The sequence below is a fragment of the Mustela nivalis genome (genome assembly GCF_964662115.1).
Source record: "Mustela nivalis genome assembly, chromosome: 9".
NCBI lineage: Eukaryota > Metazoa > Chordata > Mammalia > Carnivora > Mustelidae > Mustela > Mustela nivalis.
The window spans coordinates 8,246,971-8,263,701 of record NC_139028.1 but is presented as its reverse complement, the minus strand read 5'-3'; the positions used below and the strand labels follow the sequence as shown (position 1 = coordinate 8,263,701).

Below are 16,731 nucleotides of genomic sequence, written 5' to 3'. Positions count from 1 at the left end.
CATCAGATTAAGAGCCTACCTGACATTTTGGAGAATTTGCTGTGCTGGGATTGATATTCCGCATTGCCTAAGAGTAAAAAATAAGATGGATAAAAATTACTTTAAGCCACATGGTTTGGCTATGTAGGCTGACTTACAAATTTCATCCAGACATAGCACCACAGAGAGAACTCCCAAGCCAGCCCGAGAAGCAGCAGACCGAGGAAGACAGGAGCTGATGGGGTCACCACGTAACAAACTGAAACCTCAGGGGCACTGAACAGCACAGAGGACAGGACAGCAGGCTTCAGGCGTCAGGACTCAAACAAAATTGGATATTTTGGAAGGTTCTTTGCTTCTGAGTATTAGAAGGAGCAGGAAAAGTGTCATTCAATGTTCAGTGGTAAGAGCAACCAACAAGGGAAGAAATTCACAGGAAGCCAAAGACTTGAGACTTGCTGAATTTATACTGATTGCCAAAAAACAAAACCAAAAAATCCTAATAAACAGACTATTAGTATGAAATAGAGCAGGTCTATCACTTGGAAGTGAGAAAGACAACACAGCTGGTGATAAGGAAGAAACAGAGCTGCCTTTAAAGGGAGTTAAGCTGCTTGTCTCGGACCCGTCACCCACAGTAGGAGGGAGGACAAGACTCCAGAAGGAAGAGCTTCACAAACAGCAGCACTGCCCACCCGAACAGACCGTTACAAACAACAAAACGAACAAAACCCCAGGCTGATCAATGGCATACAGCAAAATGATGAACGGTGACATTAACAGATCTTCACTCTTAGTAAGATTTCCTGGTTTGGACAGTCTTCAACTCCTATGTGGAACGGGGACCGGCGTGTGCGTGGGCCGTCCAGCGCTCAGGGGCAGCGTCGGAAACAGGCCCGGAGGCCGCTTTGTTTCCTCTAGCAGCTCCATCGTCATATTCTCGATGGTGCCGCCTCGCTCTGATGATCGAGTTTTTATTTAAATGAGAACTATCTTTCCTTCACAGACATTTGTTAGCCAGAGGTCCAGAACATTGAGTTGAAGTGCTTCCTTTCTACACCTTCCCGGCAGGTTAAGAAATCCGTCCGTGACAACCACTCTGTGGCCTCGAACCCTGAACAAGCACGCCCTGGCGTCTGGGCTCCGAGCCGGGGCCCGGCGCGCTGGCCTTACACGGACGGACAACGGACAGCACAGACAGCTGAGAGGTGGGTCTGTCTGGGACCTCCAGGGCCGAGTCCCCATCCCCAGGGCCCAGTTTCTCCAATCCCACGTCAGAGTCTGGGGACGGCACCATGTCTGTGCACATCCAGCGACCCTCCTGGGACGTGGCCCACATCACTAACGGGCCTGAGCCAAGGTCCTGCCTCCGGGGAACAGAAACGTGGAGTGTCATGACGTTTTAATTTCTACACTTGGGAGGCTACAATTTAGTGGAAAAACAGTAGATACATGTGTTCTATGTCTGTGGACAGAAACAATGTTGGAGAACAACGTAAGTGAGAAGCTGACCATTCCGGCCACCCCGAGGGGTGGACTCGGGACACAGAGCGGGAGGTTCGGTCTTCACACACCTTCACCTTCTGCCCCCTTCAAAATCGCACTGTTTTCCTGTCAGAACAACCTCTAGGAAAATGACAACATACGCTGCTCTGGTAAGGCTGCATCCCGGTCCCTGGACTCAGCTCCCCTCCGGGAGCCCCCGGCTCTGACAGGGGCAGTCCGCTGTCCCGGAGCACAACGGCACTTCCCGGGAGCAGATCCCGGCCTTGTCCGCCCCAGGACTGCTCAGAGCAGGCACCGGGAAGGCACTATGGGATCTCCTAAGCTTGGGGTCTCTGGGATTCAACAGAAGCACCTGGGAAGCACCTTGTGGACAGGCCCCTGCCGGGTCCGGAACAGCGCTCCCCGGGGAGCGGAGTGGCCTCTCCCCCGGGGCCTCACCTGGCGGAGCAGCTCCTGCTGCTTCAGGCGCAGCCGCTCCTTCTCCATCTGCAGCTGCTGCAGCCGCATCTGCTGCGGGCCGGGGCCGCCACCGCCCAGGACGCCCCCTGGAGGGCTTTGTGGGGCCAGGGGAGGAGGCTGCTTCACCGGGGCGCTCTGGCTGATCCTCTGGTTCATGGCTGCAAGGAAACAAAATATCTGGCCTAAAACACTGGTAGCCAAGGGAAAGGAGTTTTTCAAAAGCAACTAGGAGGAGTCAACACAGCCTTTTCACCTTTTTGGCAGGGACTGGAAATAAGCTGAAAATCCATCCCTAGGACAAGGGTTGTGTTAACTGGTCGTTATTGTCACTGCCCCTGCTGTCCTTGAACAAGACCCAAGACAAGAGTCAGGAGACACAAGGGAGCGTGCACCTCCCACGACATGCAGCGGCTGCGGATGCCGCAGGTTAAGAGCCGAGTGTGGAACAAAAGTACGAAAAAGTGACAGACGGCTCAGAACCAACTAACCTCTGCCGGCTCTGCAGCGGGGAAACTGACGAGAGGACGGACTTGCAGAGACATTTTGGGTGACTTTTGAAATGTGAATGATGTGAACACGTTGCTCATTATAAAATTATAATACATACAGATTTAATAAAAAATACAGCTCCCAGAGCAAATGGCACAAAGCACTGTGAGCAGTAAAGCTCGCTGTAATGCCCCATCCTTGGGACGCCGCTGGCTCGCTTGGGGGAGTGCGCAACGGGAGCCCAGGGTTGGGAGTTCAGCCCCACATCACGTGGAGAGAGGACTTAAAAATAAAACCTTAAAGAATAAACAAAATGTTCAAACATTTGTAAGTGACTGAAACACACGCAGAACCTCTCCGGAAGCAAGCAGGTGACAGTGATGAATGAAGAGCCCAGGCATACCCGGACAGTGGGCAGAGGTCTGTGGCACAGGACACTGGCCCCCGGTGGTGGGGACGGGCCCTGTGCTGGGCCCCCCATGACCACGTGACAATCAGGAACCGTGGATTCTCCCGCCAGGGAGTTTCGGTCATGGACACCACCCGGACCACACCATGGCCCATGGCAGCCTCCTGAGCAGACAGTTATTCCAGGAAACGGAACGACATACCACCTTTCAGACACACACCAACTGTTCCAGGTGACATTTTGGGTCCCTGCTTCTACTTAATGTTTAATACACACCGACCAAGAAAACCTCAGGCCCTAACAACTTCGCAGACGCTGAAGGAAGAACACTGTCCCACAACCTCCCAACACAATCCTGAGCCCAGGACGTGAGCACAGCACAAAATGACACACCTGTCTGTCCCACCACAATCCTGTGACTTCCCAGGGTCCCCAGGCACAGGCCCGACCCCCTGGCAAGGGTTACTCGTGGGCCCCCGGTACAGGCCTGGGACACAGGAGCACAAGGCTCAGCCTCTCCCAGAGCCCTGCCCTCTTGATACTGCCACGGGCACGGGCCGAGGACCCAAGTTATGTGCATGTCCTCGGGGCCCTGTGCAGTGGCCGGCCTGAAGCTGGAGCTAAAACACCTGAGCTGAGTTCTCACTAAGGCAGAAACGAAACGATCTGGGATATGATAATTCACAAAGACTGGCCAACTCTGCCACGACGCCAGCCCCACGCGGAGACAGAATGGACACCACCACCATGTCTGCGCCTTCGTTCAGTCCAGCCCCAGGCCCCTGGCTGATGTGCGCGGAGGGCGCCCACTACCGCGTCCTACCTCCTGCTCCTGCCTTTTCCCTCCAGGCTTTCTGTGTTTCCAACTTCTTGACTTCCAGTTATTTAGTATCAATCTTTTAGTGAAGCACTGAAAATCAGTACATTTACCTTTAAGTGATGCTCTTCCTGTGTCCTCCCTTTGGAAAGTGTAATTCACAACTGTTCTCTTCCAAATACCTGTGGTTTCTGCTTCAATTTCTGTTTAACTCATGAGCTACTTAATAGACTGTTAAGCTTCCAAACACGTTTCAAAGTTCCAAAATTGACTTCCACAACATACAGAGAAGTAGGAAAAACAGATAAACTCTCCCATGCTTGTTGTGCAGCTTTCCGATCAATACACGATTAATTCTGCTTCTTCCCTATCCCCATCCACTGCCTCATGGACAACTGTCAGGTCAACAGTGCAGCCTTTCACTCATACAGTGTCCACGTGTATCACTCAGGGGTTTTCCTTGGGGTTCTGAGTGTTCTCTCTCTTCTGAGTGTTCTCTCTCTTCTGCTGAGAAGTGTGGTTCTACTAAGTGAGGATGTGTTACCCCTCCGCACATATGCCGTTCCTTCAAACAGCACGAGCTGAACGTCCGCTCAACACGACGACAACTGGAAAGTTCTGAGTCGTCAGGGCTGCGGTGAAGACAGCTGAGTAACTGCTCTCCAGGCCACCTCGGCCACCAACTCACCATCGAGGGTGACCGGTGATACTATGCTCGCCAACTCTGGAGACTCATCTACCTGCCCCCTGCCAGCACCAACCCGCCCAACAGTCACCAGTGCTCCGGGCGTTCTAAAAGTCCAAGCAAAGACATGCACACTTCTGGGACCTGCGGTGGCACCCGCGCTGAACGGCTCTACTCCAGGCCCCTTTTCGCACTCACGGACAGCCCCTCGGGACCACTCCAAAGCACAATATCCAGGTTTTCTCTCATTTCCTTTATAAAATAGCTAATTAGGGTTCCATTCAACCAATTTTCCGTCAGGTTTTCACTACGTCAGAGTCAGCTCATACACACCTCACTTTGTTCTTCGGCTAGCCGGGGCAGAGTCCTAGCGGGGACAGCTGTTAAGTTAGTGGCTGAAAACAAGCGCTCTCAGCAAAGCCCTCCCTTCCTGCCTCTCACACCACGGGGCACACTTCATTGCACCGTCCCAGTAATGCGTTAAGGGAATCTTGCTTTCCTCTCAAATCCTTGCCGAACTTTTGGACTTTTGCCAATCTGAAAGATGAGAAATGGCTCGTGTGATTTCACTTTGCTAGTTTTTATCACCAAAGTTTGAGCAATTACCCGAATTTAAGGGCCATGTGTTTTTCAAGGTCAATTGTTTTCCTATCTTGTCCAACGGGGTTATTAGTCTTTACATACTCTACTACAGACTGTCGCCACAGCCTAGGGATAGACTACTATGGCAGTACATACGCCACAAATAATTTCCCTGTTTTCCATCAGTTTCTTTAGTTTGCCGCTTTTTCTCCCCACAAGTTTCTTTTTTAAGCAAATTTATCAATCTTTTTGAAATTTGAGCTAGTTTTCCCCATGCCCAGATGGCAAAGGAATTCATCAACTTTTTAATTCAAAAACCATATGCTTCCTTTTTATATACTTGTTTGGCAATTCAATCCAGACCATTTGGAATTTATCCTGGAATGTGGTGTGAATGAATCAAATTTTATTTTTTTGTGCCTATGAGTCTCAACACATGCATGTGAAGTATATCCTTCCCCCAGAAACACCTTTATCACAGACTAAACGGCTAGATTCTGTGGTCCTGGATTTTCCATTCTGTTCATTAATGTCATACCACAAACCACAGTTTTAATCACAACATTAATGATATGTGCTAGTAGTACTCAAGAAGGCAAACCACAGTTTTTCAAAGCTAACTATTTTATTGGGATCTAATTTAACTGCACTGTGGTTAAAGAACAAGTTCTGTGCATCAATTCCTGAAATTTGCGACTCGACACAGGGTCGAATCCTTGCTTTGGCACCAGGGCCTGTTTCAGTCTAATCTCCCCTGTTCCTACCACTTTGGAGTCCTGACATCCTCGGGAGCGGAGGTCCCTAACCCTGGTTGGCCTCTGGTCCTGCCTGCCCTTGCTCACTGTACAGTATGTGGATTTTATTTTCTGACCCACAGAGATTTTTTTTTTAAACTATGACCCCAGTTATGTCTTTTTGGTTATCTGCTTTTAGTATTTTGTCTGGCAGAGCAGAGAAGGGACGTCAAAACAGGATTTGCTGTCCCGTATTGTTGGAAAGCCTTATTAATCTCTCAGAAGGCCCCATGAAAATATTTATGATTGCTCTTTACAAAGAATAAATGGCTTTACATTCCATAATCATAGTTTGTAGTGTATTTTGTAGGGAAATGCATAGGAAAAAGCCAAAAATTTTAAGAACTAAGATTTGCCAGGCACCCATCAACAGCCTCATTCGTGCAACTGCGCACACCCGCTCGCCGCCGACACGAGGTGCACAGCTGACACGTATCGTTGTGGTCTTCACTGTCAAAGCGACCACGACCAGAATCCGACACAACCCAGTAACTCATCCCGTACTCGGCTTCTCCGGCTACTCTGGGAGTGCCCCCACGTCCCTTCGACAGACGCTGTGGAGATAACAGCCTGGAGAAAAGGGGGTGAGCCACAGAGGGCACCTGCTCCTGCTCCAGACCAATTCTTTCTAAGCTTTAAGACCCTTCCTGCTACAGATAACCATTCTGCGCTCTGCCGTCTCCCACTTTTCCAGCCACTTGTGTTTCTAGGCATGCTGTGATTCAGAGAGATATGCATATTTTTCCAATAAAACCAAATTGGAACAAAACGGGTAGTGGAGATTAAGCCTCACGTCAGCCTCCAAGGCATCCTCCTCCTCTGTGGAAGCCCGTTCCTGGCGGTCCAGCGCAAGGCTGGTGTCTTCCCCATGGACATGTCTCATCCACCGTGAACGTCTGCTTCAATGACATGAGCTGGGAGCTCATCTAAGACGCCATCACACGCAGTGCACACCCCATAAACTGCACCCTAGAACAAACAGCTACTGGGGAGAATGTTTCCAGTTCTAAGCAATTACGTAAATCAATGTTAAAAAGAAACTGCTAGGAAACAGCCCATTAGTGAGTTGAGGAGTGCTGGAATATGCAACTTGATTAACTGCAAAACAGACTATAACTGTACAGTGGTCCATACTTCATCTCTAAGAAACATCCAGAAAACTTTTGAGCTTTCCACATTGGATCTTTACTCAGTTACAGAACATTTAAAGGTTAATATAAATATGTAGTCCTTGTGAAAACTAACTAGACAACAACGTAACTGCGTGGAAATAAAGACGTAAATATCCTCTGCTTTCCGCCCATTTCCCAGAACTGAACACCATAAGGAGTAATGATTACTGACAGTGACCACTGCTAAAGGCATCCTAAACTGGTTGGAACGGTCTTTTTTAGAACTAAGCTTGTTTAACTACTCAAAACCACAGAAAGGGAGAAACAGGAGAGCAAGGGATGGGAGAAGAACTAGCTCTGCAAAATTCAACAGAAGTCTGTACCATGTCTGCAGCAGAAACAGCCCGACCACTCGAGCACTTGGGGTTATCTGTGGCCACGGTTCCCAAGGATACCAGCGTGCGGTGCTCTCCCCTTAAGAGCGCATGTAGGGACGCCTGGGTGGCTCAGTTGGTTAAGCAGCTGCCTTCGGCTCAGGTCATGATCCCAGCGTCCTGGGATCGAGTCCCACATCGGGGTCCTTGCTCAGCAGGGAGCCTGCTTCTCCCTCTGCCTCTGCCTGCCAATCTGTCTGCCTGTGCTTGCTCTCTCCCCTTCTCTCTCTGATAAATAAAATCTTAAAAAAAAAACAAAAAACAAAAAACAGAGCACATGTAAATCACCCCTCACACAAGCTTGTTCATCCCCTGGAGCTGGGGCAGACTCCTCTCTGGAAGTGTCCCGAGCTTCACCTTGAGCATCTCAAGCCTTTCAACAAAGCACGGAGCAGTGCGCCCACATGGGGCACAGCAGAGACCTCACAAGCAGGCGAGAAACAAAACAGGCTTTGTTTTCCCAGGGAAAGGGGGCAGGGCAACTAGAAAAGGAGAGACCAGCAGTACCCAGTCCTTCCATGATCAACTTCTCCAGTTTTAATAACATTTCCAGAAGATAAAGAGAAAACAATCATCCTTAAAACATGACAGAATTTTTTTAAGAGCTAGTATTTTTAAATTCAATCTGTGCTGCTTGGACTGTGAAAGAGTAACTTTCAAGTGTTACTGAACAAATCAAGTGTTACTGAACAAATCAGCATTACAGTAGCAAACTTCAGACTCAACAATTACTGAAAAGAGCCCCCTGTCTCCACAGAACAGGTCATCCCCACGGATGCGTCTGGTCCCAGACCTCCTTCTCAACACCTGCATTTTCAAGCTTCTGAAGGTTTTCAGTTTTGTAATAAAACTTCAACCTTGGAATATTACAAAGTATTCCAGATGCGGTAATCACCATAAACCTGGTGATAATAAATTAAAACCTAGTAACCTCATCAAGCAGGAATTGAAACGAGAATCCTGTTAACTTGCACCGAGTCCCCCACAGCCCAAGAAGGCCCGTCTTCACTCAACCCTGCACGCTGCCCTGTTAGCCTGCCCCTAACATTCCGAAACAAATCTTGGGTTTTGCACATACCTTCAGGGATGCTCAAGACTATAAAATAGTAAATCTATTTTAAAAAATGAATACTTTTTTTAAAAACACAAACAGGTCGTCAATCTGAAAACTAAAAAGCAAAACACCAAACACCCAATGCCAGCTCAGTGTTCACTATACAACGTGGGAGGCTGAATCCACATCTACAAAAAATGGCTACTAATTGGCACAATAAATTATGCATTTAAATAGAATATGGGTTTTTTCAGTGACAATTACCGTTCAATTCACACAGAATCTGCCTTTTATAAAAGGTGCAAAAAACCAGAGTCCTAATCTAATGACTGAATCTATCCTTTTTTTTTTTTTTTAAGATTTATTTATTTGACAGACAGAGATCACAAGTAGGCAGAGAGGCAGGAGGGGGATGGGTGGGAAGCAGGCTCCCTGCTGAGCAGAGAGCCGGATGCAGGGCTCGATCCCAGGACCCTGAAATCATAACCTGAGCCAAAGGCAGAGCCTTAACCCACTGAGACACCCAGGCGCCCCCTTTTCTTTCTTTTTTAAAAGATTTTATTTTCAGGTGGGGCTTGGACTCCTCGCCCGAGCCCAAGCTGCGTGGTCTACCTTTGGGGCCAGCCCCGTGTCCCCTCCTCGGAATCCTTTACCAGCAATACACTAAAGAGTTTCCCATCACTCCACTGAGCTCTGGACCTAAACAGCAGTGGCAGACCAGGAAGGACTTTCTTAAAAGTAAGATTTCCTGGGGAGCCTGGCTGGCTCAGCTGGGGGGACATGCCATTCTCGGGTCTCCTGGGTGTGGGTTTGGATCCCATACCGGATGCAAACATTAGTTAAAAATACAACCTTTCAGAAAACAGCAAGCTCTGAGATATTTCACCCTTTTAACACTTCTCACGGATTCGCAGAATTGCGCAGCCATCACCAACTTCAGTACCTGTTCATCCCCCAAAGAAACCCTGTACCCTCTGCAGCGCGCCCCTCCCGCACCCCTGGAGGCCAGGCATCTATCTTCAGGCCTACGGACAAGCCCAGCCCGGACAGAACACATACGCAGAATAAAACAACATGTGGCCTTTTGCGACGGGCCTGTGTCACTTAGATTGAACCACGTTTAGCGTGTACTGACAATTCCTTCCTTTGTTGTTGCCGATTATCATGTCGTGACACAGGTACAGCGTGCCTCGCTGGTCTAGTCACACATCGACGGGCAAGGACTATCGTGAGCAGAGCTGCTGTGAAAACTCACATGCATCCCCTACAAGCATGCCCAGGAAGGAGCTGCCGGGTCCCGAGCAAACTGTGTATTTAACCTTCTGAGCATCTGCCAAACTGCTTTCCAAAGTGGCTGCCTCGACCATATGAGGGTTCCAATTCTGGCACACTCTGGTGAACACTGACGCTCTGCCCTTGATTTTAGCCATCTGACGGGGTGTCACAAGGGACAGCGCCATGGTCTGTGTCAGGTCGCAGCAGTGGGTCTCCTTGAAGGCCCTGTTCTAGCTCTTGTCCCAGGCACAGAAACGTCCCCTTCCCACATTTTGCACTTCTCTCCTTTCCCAAGTACCAACCCAACCCATCCACACCCAAAATTGGGCTCTAGTTTTTAAATCCTTAAACTGTTAAAAAAAAAAAAATACTGACAACAAACATCATTACTTAGGTCCAGCATGAACATTTACTAAAATAGTATTTTTCAAACTACAATTGTGGATGGAACTTACAAAAACCCAATAGCACATGCTCCCCTTATCACGTTTTTGCGCAGTTTGGGGCACAACACAGGCACTGCTAACTGAGCTGAGAAGAAAAGGGAGCAAGTGTTCTAACGAGCGTTCAGTTCTCTCTGTCCCCAGAGCACAGCCACGTCTTCCCTTTACTATGGAAAAGAAGTCTGAAGCCTAGTTTGGAAAGAAAGTCCAGATAATGAGACTACTGGTTAGAAGGGAAGGGGAATTACATTTTAAAATACACCTGGCATCATGAAGTCATTAAATTATTGAATAAATACTGCCATTAATAACTCTATTTCCAATCACATGTACCTTATTACTATAAAGGCTCTTTTTCTAGGGGAATTTATAGTTGAGAAGAGGTCCGTTTTTGAGTCTTGGCTGACAAGCACAAACTTGGACCTTCTAGTCTAGAGGTTGATGGGGCTCTTCTCGTGCCTCAGTGTCCCTCTTTGGAACAGCCCTTCCCCCCCATCCAGTCACGCTTTCTCCCCCACTGCCCCCAACCGGGCATACTCCATCCCACGTCACTCCCTTCCGGGGCGCCTCGCGAGTCCTCCATCCCTCACTGGACCTCACACGTCTGGTGATGACTTACTTATGGAGCAGCCCACAGCCCCTCCCCGGTGGCCCCCATTATGCTCGGCCCAGAACTGGCACTTGGGCGCAGGTCGGAAGATCCATTACTGAACCAGCTCCTATCCCTGCTCAGCACGAGGCCATGCGCAACTCACAGGACACTCTCCAAGTTGAAGCAAGTCCAGCAGGAGCTATAAAATGACCTCAGCAGCTCGAGCGGCAGAACCGAGCAAGGGTAAAACCAAACCAAGAAGAGGGGCCGCTCTCCTCCGAAGTCGCTCTTATTTCTACAGAAGCCTATCTGCCTTTTCCCTTGGCAAGTCTACAACCCGCTTCTTGCCGCGGAGTCTCTGCGGGGACACGGACGTGGTGCCCACGCCGGCTTTCTCCACCTGCAGGTCTTACAGGGGACTTGCTATGGACGCAGAGCTGGTAAAACACAGCTCCAAGCAGTTGTTCTTTTAAAAGCTAATTAAGGTTGTTGTTGTTGTTTTTTGTTTTGTTTTGGTGTTTGATGTTAGGGCCTTTATAGTACCATAAATAAACCATTAATTTAAATTACTGTTCAGTGACTTTGGTGATCTTAAGCTTTAAATATGACTAACTTCCGTTAAAAAAAAAAAAAAACCTTCACTTTGTAATTCCTGGCCCTGCTGAGCCAGCGGCAGCCACGAAGGGCCAACCAGGCCCGCCCTGCTCAGGCGCAGGGCAAACTGCTGACCGTGACCGACAGACTCTCTTGGCTCCGTCCTCCTGAAGGAACACTGAAAACAAGACAGAAACCACACAGGCACGAACAGATGCGCAGACCGCCAGGACTGAAGCGAGTGTGGTATTCCATAATCTGAGGCAATAAAATGGTCACTTCCCTAGTGCCCACCTCACACTGCGACGCCCGCCGGGGCCATGGCTCACCCAGCCCCCAGCAGGCCTTTGCTCTCCGTTGGGGCAGCTCCACCGGAAAGCTACACTTGGGAAACAGAGCATGCCAAAATGCACCATCTTTAAGGCAATAAAGCCAAATCCTGCTCATGGGAGATTTTTTTAAACTCCTACCTGCTTCCAAGAGACTGAGTGAGGACAAAGTCTTATCTTTAAAGGTTGAAAGATTTCTGTCTCCTCACAAGTCATTCCCTCCTGTGCCCAGAGGACCAAAAGCTGACCCCGAATGACTCAACAAAAAGTTCCCCAGTCCTGGTGTGCTCAAACCCGGAAGCCGGGGGCAGAGCAGCTACTGGTCCATAATCCAGTACACTGTATCAAATTAATTAAGACTAGAAATCATCCTCCAAAAAGCCTCCAGTGTCATTTAATTAAATCAAGAGTAGTCAGGTGTTCTTCTGAATAAGCTGGTTAGATTGTGATTCAGGAAAAAACTCAGGTCTCTGGGTTCCGCGTTGAGCAGTAAAATCCTCTCTGCCGCACTGCATTTGAACCCAGCGCGTCATGCGGTATGTACGGCACAGGAGAGAGGACACCAGATCATTTTGCAGACTTGAAAACTGGAGTTTTGGAAGGCATGTAAAATGCCGGGTGCACACAGAGCCGTGTGCCGGGCTTCCTCTGCGGGGATCGCACACAGAACTCCCTGCTCGGGGCATTACAGAGACGCTAGTGAAACGCAGGGCATCCCCAGAGCAGGGGAGCGGACTGGTTCAGATCCCAGAACGCCGAGTGCTCGCTCCAGAAGAACGCTTCTGGGACTGAACCACGGCCACAAATCTGAAAAGAAGTGTAGGCAATAAAGGGACACGTACTTTCTGGCCGCTGGAACTCTCCTTCAATAGAACAAGCCGCTACGCTGTAGTCTAGGGCAAGGTCAAAACTGAGGCTGGAGGACACTCTCTCAAGAACACGAGAGACGAGGCACGAGAACTCACGTAGACCACTTCACAGTCTGCGCCACTCAGAGACGTCCTGATTTCTCTTCTGCCACGGAAACCATTCCCTTTGGCAACTATCTTCAAGGGGAGGCCCTACATAATTCAAGTCACTGTGCTACCCTCGGTCATCTTCCCTCGGAAACCTCCAGGTATCGGTGCTGAATGAATTAGGGGTGTTCCTATAAGATCCAACTGCACGCAATCTAAACTTCCAAAAAATCCTAGGTGTGAAAAGAAAGAGTTCAGGTTCTAGTTCTGTCACTTAACTCTGTGACCTCGGATGGATCATACTTTCCCTGGATCTGAGATGAAGCCCGGTGTGGGGCACTCCTCCCACCGCCCCAGCATTTCTGGTTTCAACACCACATCCGTTGCTGGTGTGGGGAGTCCACGGTGGCTGAGTGGCTGTGTGGCATTCTGGGGGCAAGGGCCATGGGTGTCAATGTCCCCCAGTGTTGTAATACTTCTCACCACCCAGCTCCATTTGAAAAATGTTGGTTAGAGGAATTACAAGTTCTTTCCAGAGCCTAATTTTGTGAGATTTATCTGTTAAAAATTTGTCATTAGCCACGGCTCTTCCTACCTACAATGCAATGAACTACCATTTCCTGTCTATCCTAAGTGGTTAGTAATAGAGTCCACAACCAAATACTTTCAATTTAGGATGAGGAGGAAGGATTAAAAACAGGTTAAGAAAAAAATACCGATTTTTTGAATGTATGATTACCAAGAGACTCGTGTCAATAAAATTCCAATGATTAGATACTGACGCTCTGTCCAAGACTCTGCCAGTAGAGCTCACGGCCTTTGGCGTGTCTTCCCAGCTCTACCAGAACAGGCTTAGGCACTAAGTTGGTCACTGGGTACATTTTCATCAAGAGTAAAACATCACTTCACTCAGAACAGCTATCAAGAATATTTGGTGTGGGACGCCTGGGTGGCTCAGTTGGTTAAGCGGCTGCCTTCGGCTCAGGTCATGATCCCAGCGTCCTGGGATCGAGTCCCACATCGGACTCCTTGCTCCGCGGGGAGCCTGCTTCTCCCTCTGACTCTTCCTTCCACTCTGTCTGCCTGTGCTCGCTCTCACTCACTCTCTCTCTGACAAATAAATAAATAAAATCTTAAAAAAAAAAAAAAAAGAATATTTGGTGTTAGAAGGAAAAGGTTAACAAATAGTAAAATTTGTAAAGACCTTTAGGTTTTGACTCAAAACATTTAACTCTGAGTAAGAAAGAAGTGAACTTCTGGTTTGGAGACTTAATAAATTATGTATTTTTTGTTCTTTTAATCTTATGTGTTATTATCTTAGGAATCTTCTCAGTCACGCACACACATCAAGTCTGGGGCAACGCTGGGCTTTAATGCCACCTCCACACACAGAGCTTCTACGCACACAGCCCTAGCAATTAAAGGACATTGTGTTTTGGCCACACTAGATTGTCCATTACATCCTTTAAGACTCAAAAGATGTACTTTTTAGCCCAAATCTCTGGTCCCAATATTTCATGTACACCAAACATGATTTTCCGTTTATTTTCTCAGTGGCACCAGCACTGACCTCCAGAAACAACTGCTAAACACTATTTGTATGTCCTTCCCCAGGGCAGTGAGGACAGTAAGAGCACATAACCAAGGAATTAAATCATGATTACCATTTTGGAGATTCTTCGTTCTGAAGAACAGAAATTATTTTTTTGAGGTGTTTTCATTAGGGCTTTTACCAGAAATTATTCCTAGGACTATTACATAAAAGGGTATTTCTACAACATACAAGGAAACATTTAAAACTTCAGACTCTTTATATTTACGATAAAAAGTATGCAGGAAAAAATGGTTGTTCATATGAATTCAGTGGCCTACATAACACTCAAGCACCAATTTTCATTTAATCCAGGATCAAAACATCCCTAAAAGGATTTCTTTAAAAACAAACAAAAGCCCTCCTTTCTCAAAGCCAATAAATACCAGGGAGCCCTTACTGCCAATGGATGTCACACTTCATGATTTCATACAAATTACTAAAGGACTCTCTAAAATAATATAAGTGTCAAAAATATATAGTTTTTAAAATGCTAAAGAAGAAAATCAGATAAAAGAAAACCAACCCACAACAAATTACTCTTTAATTTCCTGAATTATACGGCTAATTTACCAGCTTTCTGCAGGATATGAAGGATGGATAAACTATTCTAAATATATATAAGTAACCTAAAGCCTCTGATCAAGAAATGGGAGAAGCTACCTGGAGGAGGAGAATGAAAACGTCGATCTTACACACAGCTCTATCTTCCATTTCAAAATGTCAAAAGACGTCCATCAGTGTGACCTAAGCTAAACATGGGTAAACGCTTTTATACAAATTTGGGAAATACAGGGGAGCAAAGCTCATCACCATGAAAAGAATCTACTGTTCGTTTGTGTCTGCACGGCTCAGAGGGTCCTACAAAGGACAGTTTAGAGTTGGCAGAGATCAAACACAATCCACTACAGGATTTGGGACTTCAAGGAAAGCTCCCTCAAACGCATCGGCGAGCAGCTCGTCTCTATTTGCTGTCACTCCAAACAGAAGCCCACGTGGCTCCCCTTCCCGGCTCCCCTCACAGGCACACTTGAGCTCTCGGACTAAAAAGGTCTGGAACAGATTAAACGTCGGGCCACAAACTAAAAAGCTCTGGCCTGTTCTCAAGTCTGTCTGGAACACACACACAGTGGGCCCAAAACGGGAGATGAAAGGCAGTAAGAGAATTTTATGGAACTTTGTTTTGGCATACCTAATTGTAATGTTTGCATGTACGAATGTGCTCAAGGCAGTGTGGGAGAATTCTTCTAGTACTTTCTCTCATTTGAAACAAAAGACCACGCTGGGTGATATGAAGAATGGGTCTACTGAGGACCACAGCCGAGCTGTTTTACTTCACTTTCTAACCTGAAAGTACTTACACAAGAAAACAAAACAACTCTATTCTAATTCCTAACTTCTGCAGGAAGCTAAGAGTTAATCATCATCTTTCATAACCTCATGTAGGGGGAAAAAAAAACCCCACAGACCATTTTAAAAAATTTCCAAAATGTGGACAAACTGATCCACTTCATTTATGATGATTCAAGGCAACACGGTGTTTGTCGTTCCAGTCCGTACAAACGGCAGCACGGATTAAATCCTGTACCTTACTTGCTTTCCTATTCCAACCACGTGGGCTTATTCAAGTATTAAATAAAACCCAAAGCTGCAAATTATTAACATACCACGTTACTTTTTAACACCCAAACAGATCTGCAAGCTCCCAAGGCTAGCGCTGAAACCACACGGGACATCTGTCAGGATGATGGTCTCCGCCCTGACACCCCGCACAGAAGGTTCCGTCCATCCAGGGCAGCTCCGGCGGCTCAGGCCAAGCCACAGGCTATGGCCAACAGAGCCGACATAAATGCGGCACAACTGTCCACAGCACTTCTGACGGGGATGCTATTTCACTAAGCTGCGGGCAGGCAGAGTTCTCCTTCCTCTTCTGTGTTTGGAAGGCATTCGCAGAGTTAAATCCTCGTTCCCATCAGGGCCCCGCAGCGGCTGTGAGGCCGACCCCTGTAGGGCTTCACAGCCTCCCCGGCCCGTCTGACCCACTCAGTGACATGCACACTGTTTTCATTTAGCTGCATCCAGGCCAAAGACGAAAACTTCAAAACCACAATGCTTTGCTCCTTTCTAGACTTATTTTTCCATGGCTCTGGAAGAATATCTCAGAAACCCAACTGAAGAAACTGAGAAGAGTGAAAAAATGTGGATAAAAAGGCACACGGAGCTTGTGTACGATGATCAAGACGTGTACTTTTGTGGAGAGTATTCGCTTGTGCAAATGCTGAGTAAGTCATATAATTTGGAGGGGAAAGTGCTTTGCTTTTGCTTTTTGTTTCCTAAAAAAAAAAAAAACCAACTAAGGACCTTTCCTTTAAAAGAAACAAACTATAAAAAAAGGCAAGGCAGAGTGAGGAGAGAAGGGAGAGATGTGACACCCCCTTCCCAGCGGAGGCAGTAAACAGCAGCACCTAGCACGAAACGGGCTCAGGCTGACCGCACTCTCAAGTCGAGCAAAAGCAGACACAGGGGCATGGACCAAAGCTGGTGCCCCAGGTTTCCCAGCAGCTGACAGCCTGATGACTAGTGCAGCAAGAAAGACCTCTTTAAGCAAGATCAGAGGTCTCCCAAAAATGT

At 47.6% G+C, this 16,731-nt stretch overlaps 1 protein-coding gene across 1 annotated transcript in view; it reads right to left on the bottom strand.

The window, feature by feature from the left end:
- YAP1 (Yes1 associated transcriptional regulator) overlaps window positions 1-16,731 on the bottom strand; it is a 109,957-nt gene that overhangs the window by 19,501 nt on the left and 73,725 nt on the right. Inside the window, exons 5-6 of the mRNA XM_082683976.1 lie at window positions 1,924-2,102; window positions 20-67 (exon numbers count right to left, since the gene is read on the bottom strand). Coding sequence (XP_082540102.1) covers window positions 20-67; window positions 1,924-2,102 — 227 coding nt within the window. The remainder of the gene's footprint in view (window positions 1-19; window positions 68-1,923; window positions 2,103-16,731) is intronic.